This window comes from Mustelus asterias, chromosome 1 (genome assembly GCF_964213995.1).
Source record: "Mustelus asterias chromosome 1, sMusAst1.hap1.1, whole genome shotgun sequence".
NCBI lineage: Eukaryota > Metazoa > Chordata > Chondrichthyes > Carcharhiniformes > Triakidae > Mustelus > Mustelus asterias.
This window is the reverse complement of record NC_135801.1, coordinates 116129690-116148947: the sequence shown is the minus strand read 5'-3', so window position 1 is coordinate 116148947 and position 19258 is coordinate 116129690. Positions and strand designations below refer to the sequence as shown.

The window sequence follows — 19258 nt, the reverse complement described above, 5'->3', positions numbered from 1 at the left end:
GGAATAGATTAACATGCAGTTAACCCTGAATACTAACATTACCATGAATAAAATGCTCAGGTGCTAAAATGCAATGGGGAAAGGATTGTCCCAGTTGTCAAAAGGACACTGTGATTCTGCTAAATAATGAGCATAGGAATTGTCCGCAAGATGTGAATTTAAAGTTTACCAGATTTCTTTGGGATTATATGAACATAATCATGTGCAGAAGCAATCTTAGTCTTGCTGGTCAGGATTACACATTTTAGTAACTTGAGCAGAATTTAAACAAATTCCAGTTCAGATTTTAATTCTGTGCGAATAGAACCACCGAATCTAAACAGTGCAGAAGGAGGCCACTTGGACCATTGAGTCTGCACCAATTCTCCAAAGACTCTCTTACCTAGACCCACCCTGCCACCCTAACCTATACCCGTAACCCTGCACATTTACCATGGCTAATCCAGCTTACCTACACATCTTTTCGACACTAATGGAGAATTTAGCATGGCCAATCCTCCTAACCTGCATATCTTTGGACTGTGGGAGGAAACCCACACAGACACGGGGAGAACCTGCAAACTCCATGAAGACAGTCACCCAAGACCAGAATTGAACCCAGGTCCCTGACGCTGTGAGGCAGTATTACTAACCACTGTGCCACCCGAAATGGGTTTCGAATGAGTTAAAATCTCACCCACCTCCAGAACTAACTCAGCTAGTTTATCCACATTTAGTGACACACTTGGAGGAAAGAAGTATCTTTTTTTGCTTTGGAGTGGAAATCATAAAAGGTGAGTTGCAGGACTGAAGGTGTTGTTTAAAGTCAGAGCTGAGAGTGAATGACAGCACATGATCTGTCTCATCCTGCCCCGGGAACAGGGCACATGACGTTTGATCCAGTCGGTGCTGACGTGGGGAATCTAAGGGGTGGTTTAAAGAGTGCAGCTACACAGCAGTGAAAATCCACAAGTATCCCAGTTGCCTGACTCAGATCGTGTGGGCCAACCATGCTGAGCTACAACCTGTGTCAGTACCGAGGAGCAGAAAGAGCGCCGCACAGCATCACTATGAAGTACTCCCACTGCATCTTCGCACTCACATTGTTACTCCTCTCCAGCTGCTGCTTCTCACAAGGTACGAATGTTGCTTTCACTCTCTTCCTCTCCCTTGTTTATCCATTACATTTCTGTCCGCATTGCCTTACTTTCCCCCCTCCATTCGAAGTGTTTTTTCAATTCGCTTAAGCTCGCGCTTCACTAATTTTTTTTCGCCCTTGTTTTTAATCTTCCTGACCTTTCCTGTTTCTTTTAATCGTTTCTTTTTTTTAACCTCCTGGTGAATTATTTAAAACATGTCTATCGTCCTTATTCTCTGGTTTCTCCTTCCCCTGGTAAATTCTGTCGAAAACTTTTGATTTGTTGATGCGAAGAACATTTCTGGACATAAACAATGACATTGTTTTAATACAGTACAGTATTCTACGGTGTTTGATATTCATTCACGTGTGAAATCTGAAGCTGCCTTGTCCTCTCTGGGGTCCCTGCAGAGTGGACTATATTTAGATAGAAAAAAAAGGAAATCAATTTCACCCCCCTCCCCCCTCCCCCATTGCATAGGTTAAAATTGGTACCGTTTGAGCTGGTTTTTCAAGATTTTCATTAATGAGTTGCTATTGGAAATGAAGGGGAAACCTTTTTTTTTAATCAACCCGGTTCAGAGACTTTCCAAGAGTTCGTGCTCTGTTTGGACATAAGTCCACCTTGCGCTGCCTGTTGAATGAAGCGCTTTGCAGCAATGTGCAGCTAAACAAAAAGAGAGAAGCTGTTTTATGTTACTCGGCTGTTCAAATAGAAGCAGCAGAAATTAGCATTCTTTGGGGGAATGTTGGAGCTCCAATACTAAGTTATCTTAGTAATTATATTGCCATCTTCCACCCAGCCTCTCCTGGAGCTCGCACAGATATGTAAAGAGAACATTGTAGCTTCACTCACAGTTCTTAGATTTGGGAGAAAGTACATTGGCGAAGCGGCGGTATTTCTTTACGGTATCCCAATTACGCATCTGTAACAAACGCTACATGAAGATTGGCTTTCACCTTCGATGGAGTCTGAATGTAATTAACTATCGGGAAATGAATGAGGCTGGTTATTTTTTTGTTATTACAGCAGAGGCTCAGTGTGACCGACCAATCTGTAATTGTGAATCTAAGGATAGAGACATTGCAGCTTCGAGCGCTTGCAGAAAAAAAATACTTTATCCAAATCCATTGGTTCAAAGCTTTCAGAAAAATTAAAGTCCTGTTTTATTATGAATAAAAAGGAGGGAGTTGTAGGTAGCCATTCTTAATGCTGTGTCTCCTGCAGCTCGAAAGAATTTGAAGAGTATGCGGGTAAAGACAATAAGCATGTTAAAAAAAATCTAAAACAAAGTTTTGATTAAAATTCGGAAATCAAAATTTGTTTGTTAGTTATTGTCCTCTGCTCCCATGCTTAGAGTCTAATGATGAAAGCATTTGGAGTAATCATATTTAAATACTGGTGTTTAAGTGTGAATTGTGATGTACAGATGCAAATAAACTATACTATTTAAATATGGGCATTATTGAGTTAAAGTGCTTTAGAAGCATGCAAAAAGGTTTAATATATTACTGATTTAATAAAAATATTGTCAAGGCTAAAGTAAAAATATTAATAAAGTAATTAATTAAAGTGGAAAAAGAACTGCAATTTCCAACTATTGTGCATAAATAAAACAGTGAAATATAATTAATATTTAAGTTTTAAATATTTAATATTGTCACTTTAATCCTTTTCAAACAAATTGGAAATTAATACTTTTTCTGTTTTAAATGGTACACAACAAATAGAGACAAGCTGTTATATTTACATTTGTGCTTTTATTGTTGTGTTATTAAAGTGAGAATGTTTTAAATGAATTTGTTTTTTAATCAAAGTAAATAGAAAATCTGAAAATCAATTCTGAAATCAAATCAAATCTGAAATCAATTTGATAGCATAAGTCAATTGCAAAAGAATGCATTTTGATTTAATCTATATCCAAATATTCAGTAAGTGTAACAAATTTGCTTTTGTTAAGGAGACATCACAGCACTATTTAGCGGATCACTTTTTTCTCTTTGGTACACAATAGCGTAGGTAATGCATTAATCAATTGCAAAAATATTATTGGAGTGAGAGAAATAGTTCCCATTTAAAGCAGTGAATGGGATACTTTTTAAAAATAACTTTTTAACTAAAGCATGAAACAATTATGTGAAAAAAGTAAAATTGTATGAAAACTTTCTCTGAACTACTCCCATTCTGCCACTTCAACTTTGTCAGAATTGCATTGAAAACTCTGATTGTACTGCCCTTTCTGTGAGATTCAGCAGCAGAGCAGATCTGAGGAAATTCCTGGTCATTATTTTGCTGCATAAATCAACATTGTGGATAAAAGTCAAGCTTAATTATTTACTACAGTTTCTCAAGACCTAAAATCTGATGATTACAAGGAAGCAAATAATGCATATTTGATACTACTGGTCAATAAAGGATAATGCAATTATTAATTCATTATAGAATTATTTAGCGCACAGCAAAAGGGTCTTCTAAATTTATCCTGCTAAAAAATGACTGATACATTTTTACAATATTAAATAAAATTTTAAAATCTTATTTATTATTGTATTTAACATTGTCACACTGAGAGTATTGGATGTTGCAACCATATTTCTCAATGTTTCCAGAGAATTCTTTCCAGAAAAACAAACCCAAAGTTATCCCTGTTTAAATGCAAAAAACATTCTGATGGTTCAAATTGGCCTGACTCACCTACTTCTTGAAACTAATGTCACACAATTGGTAATAGAATCATAGAAAAATACAAGCATACAGTGCAGAAGAGGCTCTTTGGTTCAACAAGTCTGCATCAACCCATGAGAAACACCTGACCTCCCACCTAATCTCATTTACCAGCACTTGGCCCGTAGCCTTGAATGATATGATGTGCCAATTTAAAGGATGTGAGGCAATTCACATCCACCACCCTCCTAGGAAGTCCCAGATTGTCACTACCTCTGGTTAAAAAATTTTTTCTCACATCCCCCGCCTGCCCTCACCTTGAATTTGTGTCCTCTTGTGACTGACCCTTCAACTAAGGGGAATGGCTGCACTTTATCCACTCTGTCCATGCCCCCCATAATCTTATACACCTCGATCAGGTCGCTCCTCAGTCTTCTCTGCTCCAACAAAAACTACCCAAACCTACCCAACCTCTTTTCATAACTTAAATGTTCCATCCCAGGCAGCATTCTGGTGAATCTCCTCTGCACCCCCTCCAATACAACACATCCTTCCTATAATGTGGCAACCAGAACTGCACACAGTACTCTAGCTGTGGCCTCACCAAAGTTCCATGCAACACCAACATGACTTCCTTGTTTTTGTAATCTCGATTGTTGAAGCAAGTGTCCCATATACCTTTTTCACCACACTAAATGCCCTTTCACCTTTAGAGATCTATGGACAAATACACAAAGGTCCCTTTGCTCCACAGAATTTCCTAGTGTCATGTCATTCATTGAATACTTTCTTGTCAAATTACTTCTTCCAAAGTGTATCACCTCACACTTTTCAGGGTTAAATTCCATCTGTTACTTACTTGCCCATTTGACCATCCCGTCTATATCTTCAAGACACTCAACCTCACTGCTAACAACCGTGTCAATTTTTGTGTCATCCACGAACTAACTAATCCTACCCGACACATAGTCATCCATGTTGTTTATATAAGTGACGAATAATAGGGGACCCAGCATAGACCCTTGTGGTATGCCACTGGACACTGGCTTCCAGTCACTAAAGCAACCTTCTGTCATCACCCTCTGTCTCCTATAACTGAGCCAATTTTGAATCCACTTTATCAAATTACCCTGTATCCCATGTGCATTTACCTTCTTTACAAGTCTCCCATGTGGGACCTTGTTAAAGGCTTTGCTGAAATCCATATAAACTACATCAACTGCACTACCCTCATCTACATATGTGGTCACCTCCTCAAAAAGTTCAATCAAATTTGTTAGGCATGACCTCCCTCTGACGAAACCATGCTGACTATCCCTAATCAAGCCTTGCTTCTCCAAGTGGAGATAGATGCTCTCCTTCAGATGTTACTCCAATAGTTTCCCTACCACTGATGTGAGACTCACTGGTTTGTAGTTCCCTGGTTTATCTCTCTAACCCTTGTTAAATAGCGGAACCACACTACCTGTTCTCCAGTCCTCTGGCACCTCCCTCATGATTGCCCACTCACCTGATGAAGGAGCAGCGCTCCGAAAACTAGTGGCGTTTGCTACCAAATAAACCTGTTGGACTTTAACCTGGTGTTGTTTGACTCCTTACTGTGACCTCCCTCATGGCCAGAGAGGAATTGAAAATTGGGTCAGAGCCCCTTCCATCTCCCCCCTTGCCTCCCATAACAGTCTGGGGCACAATTCATTCAGACCTGGAGATCTGTCCACTCTTAAACCTGTCAACACCTCCAATATCTTGTCCTTCCCTTTGTCAATTTGCTCAAGAACCTTACAGTCTCTCTCCCTGAATTCCATACCATCATCCTCATTCTCTTGGGTGAAGACATATGAATAAAGCAATGATGCCTCATTTGGCAAGAAAGAATGCAAGCAAATTATCAATCTCTTGTAGAAAAATCTGAATATTTTTGTTGGAAAATTAATCACAGTACATGACAATTAGAGAATTTTGATTTCAAAATACATAAAGTTAAAGTTAATTTATTAGTTACAAGTAGGCTTACATTAACACTGCAATGAAGTTATTGTGAAAATCCCCTAGTGGCCACACTCCAGTGCCTGTTCGGGTACACGGAGGGAGAATTTAGCATGGCCAATCCACCTAACCTGCACATCTTTGGACTGTGGGAGGAAACCAGAGCACCCGGAGGAAACCCATGCAGACACAGAGAGAACGTGCAGACTCCGCACAGATAGTGACCCAAGCCAGAATTGAACCCAGGTCCCTGGCTCTATGAGGCAACAGTGCTAACCACTGGACCACCGTGCAGCCCATCACATTTGAAATTATGGCAGGTGTTCAATATCTGGTAGGTGGGGGGTCATTAGTCATATGGAAATGTATGGGCGTTAACCTGACTACGGTGCTGGTGAGAGGCGGTGAAAATTGGAAGTCGCGATCTTGCCAGCCTGATACACAACTTCCAGGTTTTGCCATATATCGAGTCCTCGCCACCAGTTCCACTGACGGCGAAAGCAGGCTCAATATCCCACCCAATATCTCTGTCTCTGACTCAGTTTCAATTTCTATCTGCACCTACAAAATACTTTGCGATATTTTATTATTGTAGAAACTCTAGAAATGCAAGATTTTTTTTCACATTATCAATAGACAATAACAAGATACAGAAAAAAGTACTGGGGTCATTTTAATTTCGTGTGACAATATAAGTACAGTGATAGCAAATCAGCAGCCCTTTTACATCTCTCCTGATTTTCATTTCCATTGATGTCATTTGCAATTGCCTGTTTTACACTGTCACACAGTGAAAATCTAGAACAAGAGGTCACAGGTATAGGTTGCGAGGTGGTAGATTTAAAACGGATATGAGGAGGAACTACTTCTCGCAGAGGGTGGTGAATTTATGGAACTCGCTGCCCCATAGTGTGTGGAGTTTGAATCATTGAATGGTTTCAAAAGACATATTTCTCATAAAAGAAAGGGAAAGTGGGATATGGGGAACAGGTGGGGAGGTGGATTTGAGACCAAGGAGAGATCAGCAATAATCTGATTGCAGAGCAGGCTTGAAGGGCTGAATTTGCCTACTTCTGCTCTTAATTCCTATGAAAATTATACAAATGTCCTGAAAAAATAAGCATGAAAAAATAATCATAGCCAAGTTATGGATATTTGTTGTGTTAGAGTTGCAAGATATTTGTAGCTTCAGATAGGATAAATTTCCTAAATGTGATTGAAACAATCTAATGTCCAATTTATTTGACAGGTGTACCTGCATCACCCCTCGGGTTTCCAGCAGAACAAGAGTTACGTCTGTGGAGTGAGGTAATTATAGCCAAATTTTATTTGAAGAAAGTAAACCAACTAACTTGTGGTATTCTTAAAAATCAAGGAAAGAGAAAAACACATTATCAGGCAAACTGCAGGTATGGAGATCGCAATTTTCTGTGTCTCATTTCCTGTTGGAGGTACTATCTTAATTCCATTATTCACATGTTGAGAAAAGAATAGTCAAACGTTCACCTGTATCTTAAGACAGGTTTACTTATAAGGCCGTAGAGTAAATGTGGACTATTGCAATTCTCCCCTGACACCATGGCTGTAATTAAACATAGAAACATAGAAACCCTACAGTACAGAAAGAGGCCATTCGGCCCATCGAGTCTGCACCGACCACAATCCCACCCAGGCCCTATCTCCACATCCCTACATATTTACCCAATAATCCCTCTCACCTACACATCTCAGGACACTAAGGGCAATTTTTTTTTAGCATGGCCAATCAACCTAACCCGCACATCTTTGGACTGTGGGAGGAAACCGGAGCACCCGGAGGAAACCCACGCAGACACGAGGAGAATGTGCAAACTCCACACAGACAGTGACCCAAGCCGGGAATCGAACCCAGGTCCCTGGAACTGTGAAGCAGCAGTGCTAACCACTGTGCTACTGTGCCGCCGATCTTGTTTGCCCCGCCACCACTGCCAGCGAGAACAGAGTATTTGGCGCTAAAACCAAATTTTCATTCACTGCAGCGGGACTGGAGAATCCCAGCCACAGATGAGGTCAGAGAATTTTGGCTTATGTGAACAGGACCAGGCTGAGGAGAAGGCAGTTGGTTTGTTCACTACATTTATTTATTTATTTTAAGTTAAATTTGTGTAAAAAATCGGAGGTTTTTTTTAAAACAGGAAGTGGGCCCAGCAGGAGTCTGGGAAGGTTTTTGGAGGGTTTAAAAGTAGGCCGCACTTTTGAGCGGGCAGCAGAGTGAGCAGGAGGCAGAGTGAAAGCTGTAGGGCTTTAGCTCACAGGGCTTGGGCGAGCAGGGGTGAGTTAATTCATTTTTTGCTGTTTCTACCTGGTACTGGCAAGGTATCTAGAGGGGATGGGTGTGAAGGCAGTGCAATGTTCCTCTTGCACTATGTTCGAGGTGAGGGACGACGTCAGTGTCCCTGCTGATTATACCTGTGAGAAGTGCATCCATCTGCAGCTCCTCCAAAACCGTGTAAGGGAACTGGAGCTGGAGTTGGAGGAACTTAGGATCATTAGGGATGCAGAGATGGCCATAGACAGAAGCTTCAGGGATACAGTTACTCCGCGGAATGAAAATAGATGGGTGACGGTGAGAGGGGCTGGGAAGAAGCAGTCGGTGCAGGGATCCCCTGTGGTCGTTCCCCTTAGCAATAAGTATTCCGCTTTGGATACGGTTGAGGGGGACGACATACCAGTGGTGAGCCGCAGTGAGAGGATCTCCGGCACTGAGTCCGTCCCTGTGGCTCAGGAGGGTAAGGAGGAGAGCGGGAGGGCAATAGTTATTGGGGACTCGTTAGTTAGAGGGATAGATAGGAGGTTCTGTGGCAGCAAAAGAGACTCGAGGATGGTTTGTTGCCTACCGGATGCCAGGGTCCGTGACGTCTCGGACCGTGTTTTCCGGATTCTTAAGGGGGAGGGGAAACAGTCACAAGTCGTGGTACACATTGGTACCAACGACATAGGTAAGAGAAGGGACAGGGATTTAAAACAGGAATTTCGGGAGCTCGGCTGGAAGCTGAGAGCAAAGACAAAACATGTGGTCATCTCTGGTACGCTACCGGTGCCACGTGATAGCGAGTTGAGGAACAGGGAGAGAGTGCACTTAAACATGTGGTTGCAGGGATGGTGCAGGAGGGAGGGTTTCAGATACGTGGATAATTGGAACACGTTCTGGGGAAGGTGGGACCTCTACAAACAGGACGGGGTGCACCTGAACCAGAGGGGCACCAATATCCTGGGAGGGAAATTTGCTACGGCTCTTCAGGGGGATTTAAACTAATTTGTCAGGGGAGTGGGAAAAGGAGTTGTAGTCCAGAAGTCAGTGTTGAGGGTGGTGAGGTATTGGGGAAGGTATCAAGGTCAAGGGTGGGTACCGGTAGACAGGAAGATGGGTTGAAGTGTGTCTACTTCAATGCAAGGAGCATCCGGAACAAGGTGGATGAACTTGGGGCGTGGATTGCTACTTGGGACTACGATGTTGTGGCCATTACGGAGACGTGGGTAGAACAAGGACAGGAATGGTTGTTGGACGTTCCGGGGTATAGATGTTTCAGTAAGTGTAGGGAAGCTGGTAAAAGAGGTGGAGGAGTAGCATTGTTAATCAAGGATAGTTTAACGGCTGCGGAAAAGCACTTTGAGGGGGATATGCACACTGAGGTAATATGGGCTGCAGTTAGAAACAGGAAAGGAGCGGTCACGTTGCTAGGAGTTTACTATAGGCCCCCAAATAGTAATAGAGATGTGGAGGAAGAAATTGCTAAGCAGATTATGGATACGTGTGGGGGTCACAGGGTAGTTGTCATGGGGGACTTTAACTTTCCAAATATTGATTGGAACCTTTGTAGGTCAAATAGTTTGGATGGGGCAGTTTTTGTGCAGTGTGTGCAGGAGGGTTTCCTGACACAATATGTGGATAGGCCGACAAGGGGTGAGGCCACATTGGATTTGGTACTGGGAAATGAACCGGGCCAAGTGTTAGATTTGGTTGTGGGAGAGAACTTTGGAGATAGTGACCACAATTCGGTGTCTTTTGTTATTGCAATGGAGAGGGATAGGGCCGGACGGCAGGGCAAGGCTTACAATTGGGGGAGAGGTAATTATGATGCGATTAGGCAAGAATTAGGGGGCATAAGATGGGAACAGAAACTGTCAGGGAAAGGCACTGATGAAAAGTGGAACTTTTTCAAGGAACAAATACTGGGTGTCCTTGATAGGTATGTCCCTGTCAGGCAGGGAGGAAATGGCCGAGTGAGGGAACCGTGGTTCACAAAAGAGGTGGAATGTCTTGTGAAAAGGAAGAGGGAAGCTTATGTAGGGATGAGGAAACAAGGTTCAGATGGCTCGACTGAGGGTTACAAGTTAGCAAGGAACGAGCTGAAAAAGGGGCTGAGGAGAGCTAGGAGGGGACATGAGAAGTCCTTGGCGGGTCGGATCAAGGAAAACCCCAAGGCTTTTTACTCTTATGTGAGGAATAAAAGAATGACCAGGGTGAGGTTAGGGCCGGTCAAGGACAGTGGTGGGAACTTGTGTATGGAATCAGTAGAGATAGGCGAGGTGATGAATGAATACTTTTCTTCAGTGTTCACCAAGGAGAGGGGCCATGTTTTTGAGGAAGAGAAGGTGTTACAGGCTAATAGGCTGGAGGAAATAGATGTTCGGAGGGAGGATGTATTGGCAGTTTTGAATAAACTGAAGGTCGATAAGTCCCCTGGGCCTGATGAAATGTATCCTAGGATTCTTTGGGAGGCGAGGGATGAGATTGCAGAGCCTTTGGCTTTGATCTTTGGGTCCTCGCTGTCCACGGGGATGGTGCCAGAGGACTGGAGAGTGGCAAATGTTGTTCCTCTGTTTAAGAAAGGGAATAGAAATGACCCTGGTAATTATAGACCGGTTAGTCTTACTTCGGTGGTTGGTAAATTGATGGAAAAGGTCCTTAGGGATGGGATTTACGACCATTTAGAAAGATGCGGATTAATCCGGGATAGTCAGCACGGATTTGTGAAGGGCAAATCGTGCCTCACAAATTTGATAGAATTTTTTGAGGAGGTAACTAGGTGTGTTGATGAAGGTAGGGCGGTTGATGTCATATACATGGATTTTAGTAAGGCGTTTGATAAGGTCCCCCATGGTCGGCTTATGATGAAAGTAAGGAGGTGTGGGATAGAGGGAAAGTTGGCCGATTGGATAGGTAACTGGCTGTCTGATCGAAGACAGAGGGTGGTGGTGGATGGAAAATTTTTGGACTGGAGGCAGGTTGCTAGCGGAGTGCCGCAGGGATCAGTGCTTGGTCCTCTGCTCTTTGTGATTTTTATTAATGACTTAGAGGAGGGGGCTGAAGGGTGGATCAGTAAATTTGCTGATGACACCAAGATTGGTGGAGTAGTGGATGAGGTGGAGGGGTGTTGTAGGCTGCAAAGAGACATAGATAGGATGCAAAGCTGGGCTGAAAAATGGCAAATGGAGTTTAACCCTGATAAATGTGAGATGATTCATTTTGGTAGGACTAATTTAAATGTGGATTACAGGGTCAAAGGTAGGGTTCTGAAGACTGTGGAGGAACAGAGAGATCTTGGGGTCCATATCCACAGATCTCTAAAGGTTGCCACTCAAGTGGATAGAGCTGTGAAAAAGGCATATAGTGTGTTAGCTTTTATTAACAGGGGGTTGGAGTTTAAGAGCCGTGGGGTTATGCTGCAACTGTACAGGACCTTGGTGAGACCGCATTTGGAATATTGCGTGCAGTTCTGGTCACCTAACTATAAGAAGGATGTGGAAGCGCTGGAAAGAGTGCAGAGGAGATTTACCAGGATGCTGCCTGGTTTGGAGTGTCGGTCTTATGAGGAAAGGTTGAGGGAGCTGGGGCTGTTCTCTCTGGAGCGGAGGAGATTGAGGGGAGACTTAATAGAGGTTTATAAAATGATGAAGGGGATAGATCGAGTGAACGTTCAAAGACTATTTCCTCGGGTGGATGGAGCTATTACGAGGGGGCATAACTATAGGGTTCATGGTGGGAGATATAGGAAGGATATCAGAGGTAGGTTCTTCACGCAGAGAGTGGTTGGGGTGTGGAATGGACTGCCTGCAGTGATAGTGGAGTCAGACACTTTAGGAACATTTAAGCGGTTATTGGATAGGCACATGGAGCACACCAGGATGGTAGGGAGTGGGATAGCTTGATCTTGGTTTCAGATGAAGGTCGGCACAACATCGTGGGCCGAAGGGCCTGTTCTGTGCTGTACTGTTCTATGTTCTATGTTCTATACTCCTGTAATGAAGCTTTAATACTTACCCAACTGGGGACAACTGACCTCGATTACCAACATAAAGTATGTTATCTATTGCAGCATAATTCCAACTTTCACTGGTTCCCTTACCTTTTTTAAAAAAAGACAAAATATAATGTTGGCGCTGATGCCATGAGGTGGGAAAGCAGTCTCCCAAAAGGGTGACCAGGAGAAGGGGGATGCGGAAGCCTAGGCATACTGGACCAGAACATAATTCGAGGGGCTTTTGGAGGTCATGTGCCAGCTCCGCCTATCTAAGGACACGGTCCAGCACCTGTGTGAGGTGTTCGCACACCTGGCACATGAGGGGAGGGGCAGCCACCCCCTGCCAGTAGAAGTTAAGGTGACGGCAGCACTTAATTTCTATGTGACAGGGTCATTTCAGACAAGCAGTGGTGACTTTTCTGGAATCTCTCAGGCCTCAGTCCACAGGTGTGTTTGCCAGGTGACAGATGCCTTGTTCGCCCGAGCAGGCCCATACATCCACTTTGATGTTGGACAGGGTCAGCACGAGGCCTGGGCTGCAGGCTTCGCTGCCATTGCCGGGATGCCCCATGTTCAGGGGGCAGTGGACGGGCCACACATCACCCTGCGGTCTCCTCAAGGGGAGAGGCACCCATTTATTAACAGGAAGGGGTTACACTTCAGCATTCTGTGAGCTAGCCAGGCTCTGGAACCCCTCAGCATTAGCCTTCTGAGACTGGGCTAAGTTGTCGAGGCTCACAGCCACGACCTGCTGTGTCTCCAGAATCCCAGCGAGAGCCCCAGCCATGGCCAGCAGTGTCTCCTACATGCCCCCGACACCCATGGCCATGGACCGATGTGCCTCCAGAATGCCGGCAACACCCTCGGCTGTGGCCCGCTGTGTCTCTGCCATGGCCCGCTGTGTCTCTAGGATGGCCTCGATCCTGTCACCCATGAGGCCAAATCCCTGTGCCAGACTTTTCACTGCAGATGCCACCCTTGCAGTGTTGGCCTGGTTAACAAAGTTAAAGTTTATTTATTAGTGTCACTATTAGGCTTACATTGATACTGCAATGAAGTTACTGTGAAAATCCCCTAGTCGTCACACTCCGGCGCCTGTTCGGGTACACTGAAGGAGAATTTAGCATGGACAATGCACCAAACCAACACATCTTTTGGACTGTGGGAGGAAACCGGAGCGCCCGGAGGAAACCCATGCAGACACGGGGAGAACATGCAGACTCTGCACAGACAGTGACCCAAGCTGGGAATCGAATCCGGGTGCCTGGCACTGTGAGGCAGCAGTGCTAACCATTGTGCCACTGTGCCACCCCATACTGTGCTGGCACCACCTTCTGTGACAGCACTCTGTTTGACTCCTCTAAACAGCCTTGCAGTCGCAGCATGGTTGCTGACAACCCTTCCACAACTCCCCGGGTTTGCTGATGCATCTCCACCGGCTTCTGGATGAATGAACCTGAGGCTCGGCATCTGGCTTGGGGCCAGCTGCATCTTCGCCTCTGGCAGATACTGTGTGCCCGAGCCCTCGGATATGCCCACCCCCCCCCTGATGTGCATCAGCGGCTGTGATGTGCTCACCAGTAAGTGACTCAGAAGCCTCAGCACTAACATGACCAACCGTTGTGACAGTCTCTGTGTTGGTGGGTTCTGTGGTAGATCTCTGTGCCAATTCACTGGTGCTGTCCTCTGAGGATTCTTCAGAGTCTCCCTCCGAGCTATCACCTGAGGTCTCAATGGGAATTGGTTCCCGAGCAGCAGGAGAGATCGCCGACACCAGAAGGGCCTGGTTCACCAGGATCCAGCACTGTAAGAAAGAACACACATTAAAGGAAGGGAGGGAAAACAGCCTGCGCAGCATGGCGCTTACTTCAAAGAAGACTTAGGAATCGGGTTCAGCTGATGCTCACTTGCATGCCGGACGCTGACCTGGCTGTCGATGACCATTCTAGGATCATCCCCCCGCCAACTCCAGGGCACGCTGCTCAGAGCCCGTCAGCAGCCACAGCTCAGGAACACCCCACCAGTTTTCTACCTCTCATGCCGGTTGTGTGCAGTTTTCTCCTTTGGGGACATAAGGGGGATTGAAAGCATGATGTATGGAAGGACATGGGGTGCAATGTGTGTCGGGATTGGTGAGCTCATGTTGGCTGCTTCAGGGAGATGGGTCCCCACTGGGGGTTGCTTATTGGGGGGGTGCTACAGGGGTTGGAGGCAGTACTGGGCGTTTGGTGATTGCCCGTGAGGTGTATGGGGGTGGTTTGACATTGTAGGCACAGCACATGTACTGGTTTCAGAACGGGATGCACATTCACCCTTGCATCCCAAAGAAGGTTGTTTGTTTTCTTGTGGTACTGCTCTCCGGACTGAGAGGTCAGTGTCCTGGCATTCACTGCAGAAGCCACTGCCTCCCATAAGACTCGTGCTTCGTGTCCCCTTGGGCGACGGCCCTGAGTGGGATAGAGCAGATGTCGCCTCTCCTCCACTGCATCCAGCAGGCAGGCCTGCTCAGTCTCCGAAAATGTGGGAGCACTTTTCTTCGGGTCCATCTTCCTGGTGTGACTGCCTGTGCGTCCATCATTGCAGCTTATACACAGCACTGGTTAGTTAAGAGAGTCCAGGTGCAGTCAGTTTGGGCCAGTCATGGACCCGTTAGTTAAATTTCATTGTGAATAATGTACAGGCAACCCGGTTTCAATAGAGAGTGAGCCATCTCCAAAGGTGCTAATTGGGTGAACTCAACAAGGTACTGTGTCGAGAGGGGGTGCAATGCGCAAGGCTCTCATTCAATGAGGGCGAATGCTCGCAGGCAGGGGATGTGCATAGTAGCACAGCGCTCTGTGTGTGTAGTGGGGCGTGGGGGGGGGAGGGTGGTGGAGACTTGGGGAGGCCAGTGGTGTCTAGGTCAGTGGGAGATGGGGAGGTCATGAGGGCAGCGATATCCGGGTCAGCAGGGGATGGGGAGGCCGGCGATGTCTGGGTCAGTGGGGCATGGGGAAGCCGGGAGGCCTCTTGTGGGAGGGAAGGGGGGGTGAGAGGCCAGTAATGTCTGTTGGCGGGGGTGGGGGGGGGGGGGGGGGCGGGGAGAGTGAGAGGCCAGCGATGAGGCCAGTAATGTCCATGAGGGGAGGAGGTGGGGGTTCAGAGGCCAGCGATGAGGCCAGTAATGTCTGTGGGGAGTTGAGGTCAGCGATGTCTAGGCTGGGAGGACTTGTTTAGCGATCTCCCAGAGATTGGCGCATGCGCGGAGGCCTGCACCGCGCGCTGATTTCAGCCTCTTCAGCGGGATTAGGCTCCACCCCCAGATTTTTCACGTGATTCACGCTTGTGCCATCTGTAGTGCACAGAGTGTGGGAGATTTATTTTGAAAACCCTCTGAAAAAACCAGCGTGATTTACTCCAGTTTTCACGCAAATTCGACACTTAGAATTTCTTTGGGAGAATCGCCCCCACAATGTGTGTACAGAAAATATGACACTTACATTCACTAAAAATGCGATAATCATCAACTGAACTCTTTTATCCAAGTCATTTTTTATATTTCAGTATTTCTTTTTTATCTCCTTTGATCTCTGTTGTCGGTAAAAATACCTCTGAAACTAGTCGTAGGTCAAAATGCAGTGTTTATTTTCACAATTGTGGGAGAGGTCCGATTCCTAACATGGTCTCAGGCCTCTCCCCGAATATGAGTTAAGATCAAACATTTATACTTCCCGGTTCCCGCCCCTAATTACCTCCCCAATTTTCCAGGATGTCTGTCACTGTTCGTTATCCACTGTGGGATCCTTGCTGCATCGGCGGTTTCTTCCTTTGCGTAGTCCGTGTAATCGTGGCAATCTCCAAGGCCGCGACTGTCTCCGTTCTACCATCCTGCGTGACGCACATCTGCGGCCTGCCCAACCAACACATAAGGTCACAAGCTTACACAAACAAATTAACTGGCATACAATGGTACAGGGCTTACATAACACTCTATATCGATGAGAATGAATGGGATATAATGAATATATATAAATCTATTAGTATATGATCATAGAAGGCATGCATATAAGCTCCACTATGTTAAACAAAGGCACATCAAAATGGAGTCTGTTTGCTAGCTCAGTTAGCCAAATTCCTGAGCACAATTGGCAGAGACAGCTGTGTCTCTTATCTGGTCTGGATGCACGAAAACAATGAATTTTAACAAAGACAATGAATTCTACAGTACTTCTCACGAATCTCTTAAGTATTACAGAGGTGAGTCTCAATGCTTAAGTGTTACAAGGTTCATTAACCCATTCCCGTCTTCAGTCTCTTTTATTTTCATTACTCGAATTTTTTTGTTAACTTCATGTTGAGACTAATTTAGACCATGCTGTATCAGAAATAAATAATTTAAAATATTGGTTGTGAAACTGCATAAAGTAATTGCCTCAATAAATTCTAGCATTGCACAGATCAGAGTGACTTCACTCCATTTTCCTTTTATTTATTCACTGCCCATTCCTTGTAGTTGCTGATCTGATTTCAATCAAACTTCCAGGGGAGGAATTCTTCCCTTTGAGATGCTAATTTCTGAATTGTCTGTTTCTAGATAGATGGCCTGTGTTCTTCCTTTCTTTCTGCAGTTCCTCAGCCACAGGTGAGATCCAATGTGTCAGTCAAATGGTACTGTCTGTGTACTTGTAAAAGAATGAAAGAACAGTTTCTGAGAAATGTATGCCTTGCTTTTCCAGCCATCCAGCACACTTGAAGAACTGTGTTATATGGCCTTGACCATTCTGCAGCAGCCTCAGGTAACTGTTTGTTTACAGCAATGAAGCAGGAATTTCATGCAATAAAATATTAGGACTTTGAACTCGCTGTTTGCCATTTATTCGTGCTTTAAATTTAAAAAATGACAAAGAAGCCATTGTAAATGGACAACTAGAAAAATAGATTGATGTAATTATCCTCTCTCAAATATTGCTACCAATATAGGCAGATCCGTTCATTTTAGAATGTTGTTTGTTGGAAGGAGTTTCCAATTTAAAGGACAAACTCTTTGATCTCCATTTAAAATGCGGGCAGGGGCACTATTATGAGATCACTGCTGTAAGGGTGTAGCATACAGCTACAATCAAATGAGCTGGCCTTGCATTAAAATGCAAGATCATCTCATTATAATAAATATTGCTCCAGGTACATTGTTCTGACATATTGGCAAGTTCTCAAGGGTGGAATACCAAACAGTAGGTATTTCCTGAAATGAAATCTGAGAATGTAGATTGATGTTAGATTTACGAACTCGACCTCTGTGGGGGTGGATATTGACAAAAGAGGCCCATTGCTCCGGAGGAAAATGGAACTTTGGAGACCTGAACATTGAGCAGTGTGTAAGCTAGCAGAAGGTCAGCAACACCTTTATTTGAATTACTGGCTTTCCACAGGGCCTCCTTTGCAATGCCTGTTATAGTAAGCGATGAGTGATGATGTGCTGCTTACGGTCTCCAACTCCATTGTGGGTATCCGGCTGGATTATATTTAATCATAGGGCCTTAATAAACCTTGTGAACACTACAATGCCCCCCACGCTGGGATGCACAGTAGGCCTTAGGTCTGTAAACTTCGTCAATTGGAGCCCAGTGAACTTGAGTGTAAAGTACAGTGATCCCATAGCATTTTTCTTCAAATTGATTGGAAAGAGAGAGTGATAGTCAGAGATTATGGGGAAACAAGCAAGTGACGATCATAGAGTCTTGGAAATTTACAGCACAGAAATAGGCTACTTAGGCAGAATTTAATGGTCATGGCAGGGACTGGCAAGCCGGTGGCAACCCCATGGCCATTCCAGGCCCCCCCATCCTGATGAAATGTCATTCAGGTTGGCAACAGGACACTCAGCCACTTCAGGGCAGATATTCCACCTCAAAAGAGCTGCTGGTCAGTCATATCTGGCAATTCTTCTGTACTGGCAGCGCCAGTGGGAATGGTGGCCACTGCTGGTAGGTGAGGCATGATCACCGGGGCCAGCCAAGTAGGTGCAGGGGCAGGGAGTGGTCTCCATGAATGAGCAACCCTTGCCATCAGTAGGTTCCTCCGTTGGGTACAGGCTACCCAAGTAGGAGGGATCTTTCACTGAGCTGCAGAGCTGCTCGTCAGCATTTACTTGGTGGCCCATCCACTGCCAAGTAGAGTGTCAGCTAAGGTGAGATAAGGTCCTTAACATGAGGGCAATCCTTGATCAGGAAGGTGAAAGGTCACCCACCCCACACTTACGCGCCTGATTATATGCTCCCCCTCACTGGCCAGCCTGCCTCTGGAACAGCATTCAATCCTGCCCATTGAGCCCATGGTGGTCTAAAAAGAGTGATCCAGCCTCTTCTATTCTTACAGCTCTTGTATGAAATGTTTTGAGGATTTCTGCCTTTACCACCCTTTCAGGCAGTGAGTTCCACTTCCACCACCCAATGACATGGATTGCTGAATAATTAAAAATGACAGTGTATCTGTGCCTGAGCTATCTACTCTAATCCAACTTCTCTACCTCAATGGGCACCTGCTAGGTTATACCAAATATGACTGTGACTGAGCCAATGAGTGCAATGCAATGTCTTTGAGCAATGTGCCAGTCATGGTTGAGTAGCTGGCAGTGTGGATGGGGAGATTGGAGTAATGCTAAGCATGTGAAGATGAGGTGAAGCAATGAATTTAAGGTCTGATTTTGATAGAGAGTCTCGGGAGGAGAAGGATGAGGGTGTGGTGCATTGATCACTGCCTGAGGCCAGTGGCTCATTTGGTGGGATATGGAATTTGAAGGTAGATTCACTGACTATGAGACTTGTATGAGTTCATTGAACTGCATCTGGATCCTCATTGCTTCGACTCCTGGCATTGACTGCGACAGGTATCTGCTGCCACTGCCTATTCAGAGTTTGTCTGAAAGGCCTTCTGTCCCTCTACATATCCTTGACCAAGGCCTCCTGTGCAACATGGGAAAACCTTGTAGCACACTATCTACAATGGCATTCTAAGGCCTTTCTCAGGTTAAACATTTTGCAATGACTCTCAGCATCTGTTCCAGCCAAAGTACACTTCCCCTTTGAGAGGAGCAGATTTACATCAAGTAGCATAGGCTAGCTTAAACTCATGCGAGCCTCTGATGATTTTGTACCCATAACTCAGGTGTGCAGTCACTCAGCAACATGCTCATTATTCCATTTAAATGGGGAAGCATCACTAAGTTTG

General features: G+C 45.1%; 1 protein-coding gene across 1 annotated transcript in view; it reads left to right on the top strand.

Moving 5' to 3' along the window:
* The first annotated feature begins 989 nt into the window (after positions 1-989).
* nmu (neuromedin U) overlaps positions 990-19258 on the top strand; it is a 42391-nt gene continuing 24122 nt past the window's right edge. The window contains exons 1-4 of the mRNA XM_078220867.1: positions 990-1116; positions 7018-7076; positions 16626-16673; positions 16768-16827. Coding sequence (XP_078076993.1) covers positions 990-1116; positions 7018-7076; positions 16626-16673; positions 16768-16827 — 294 coding nt within the window. The remainder of the gene's footprint in view (positions 1117-7017; positions 7077-16625; positions 16674-16767; positions 16828-19258) is intronic.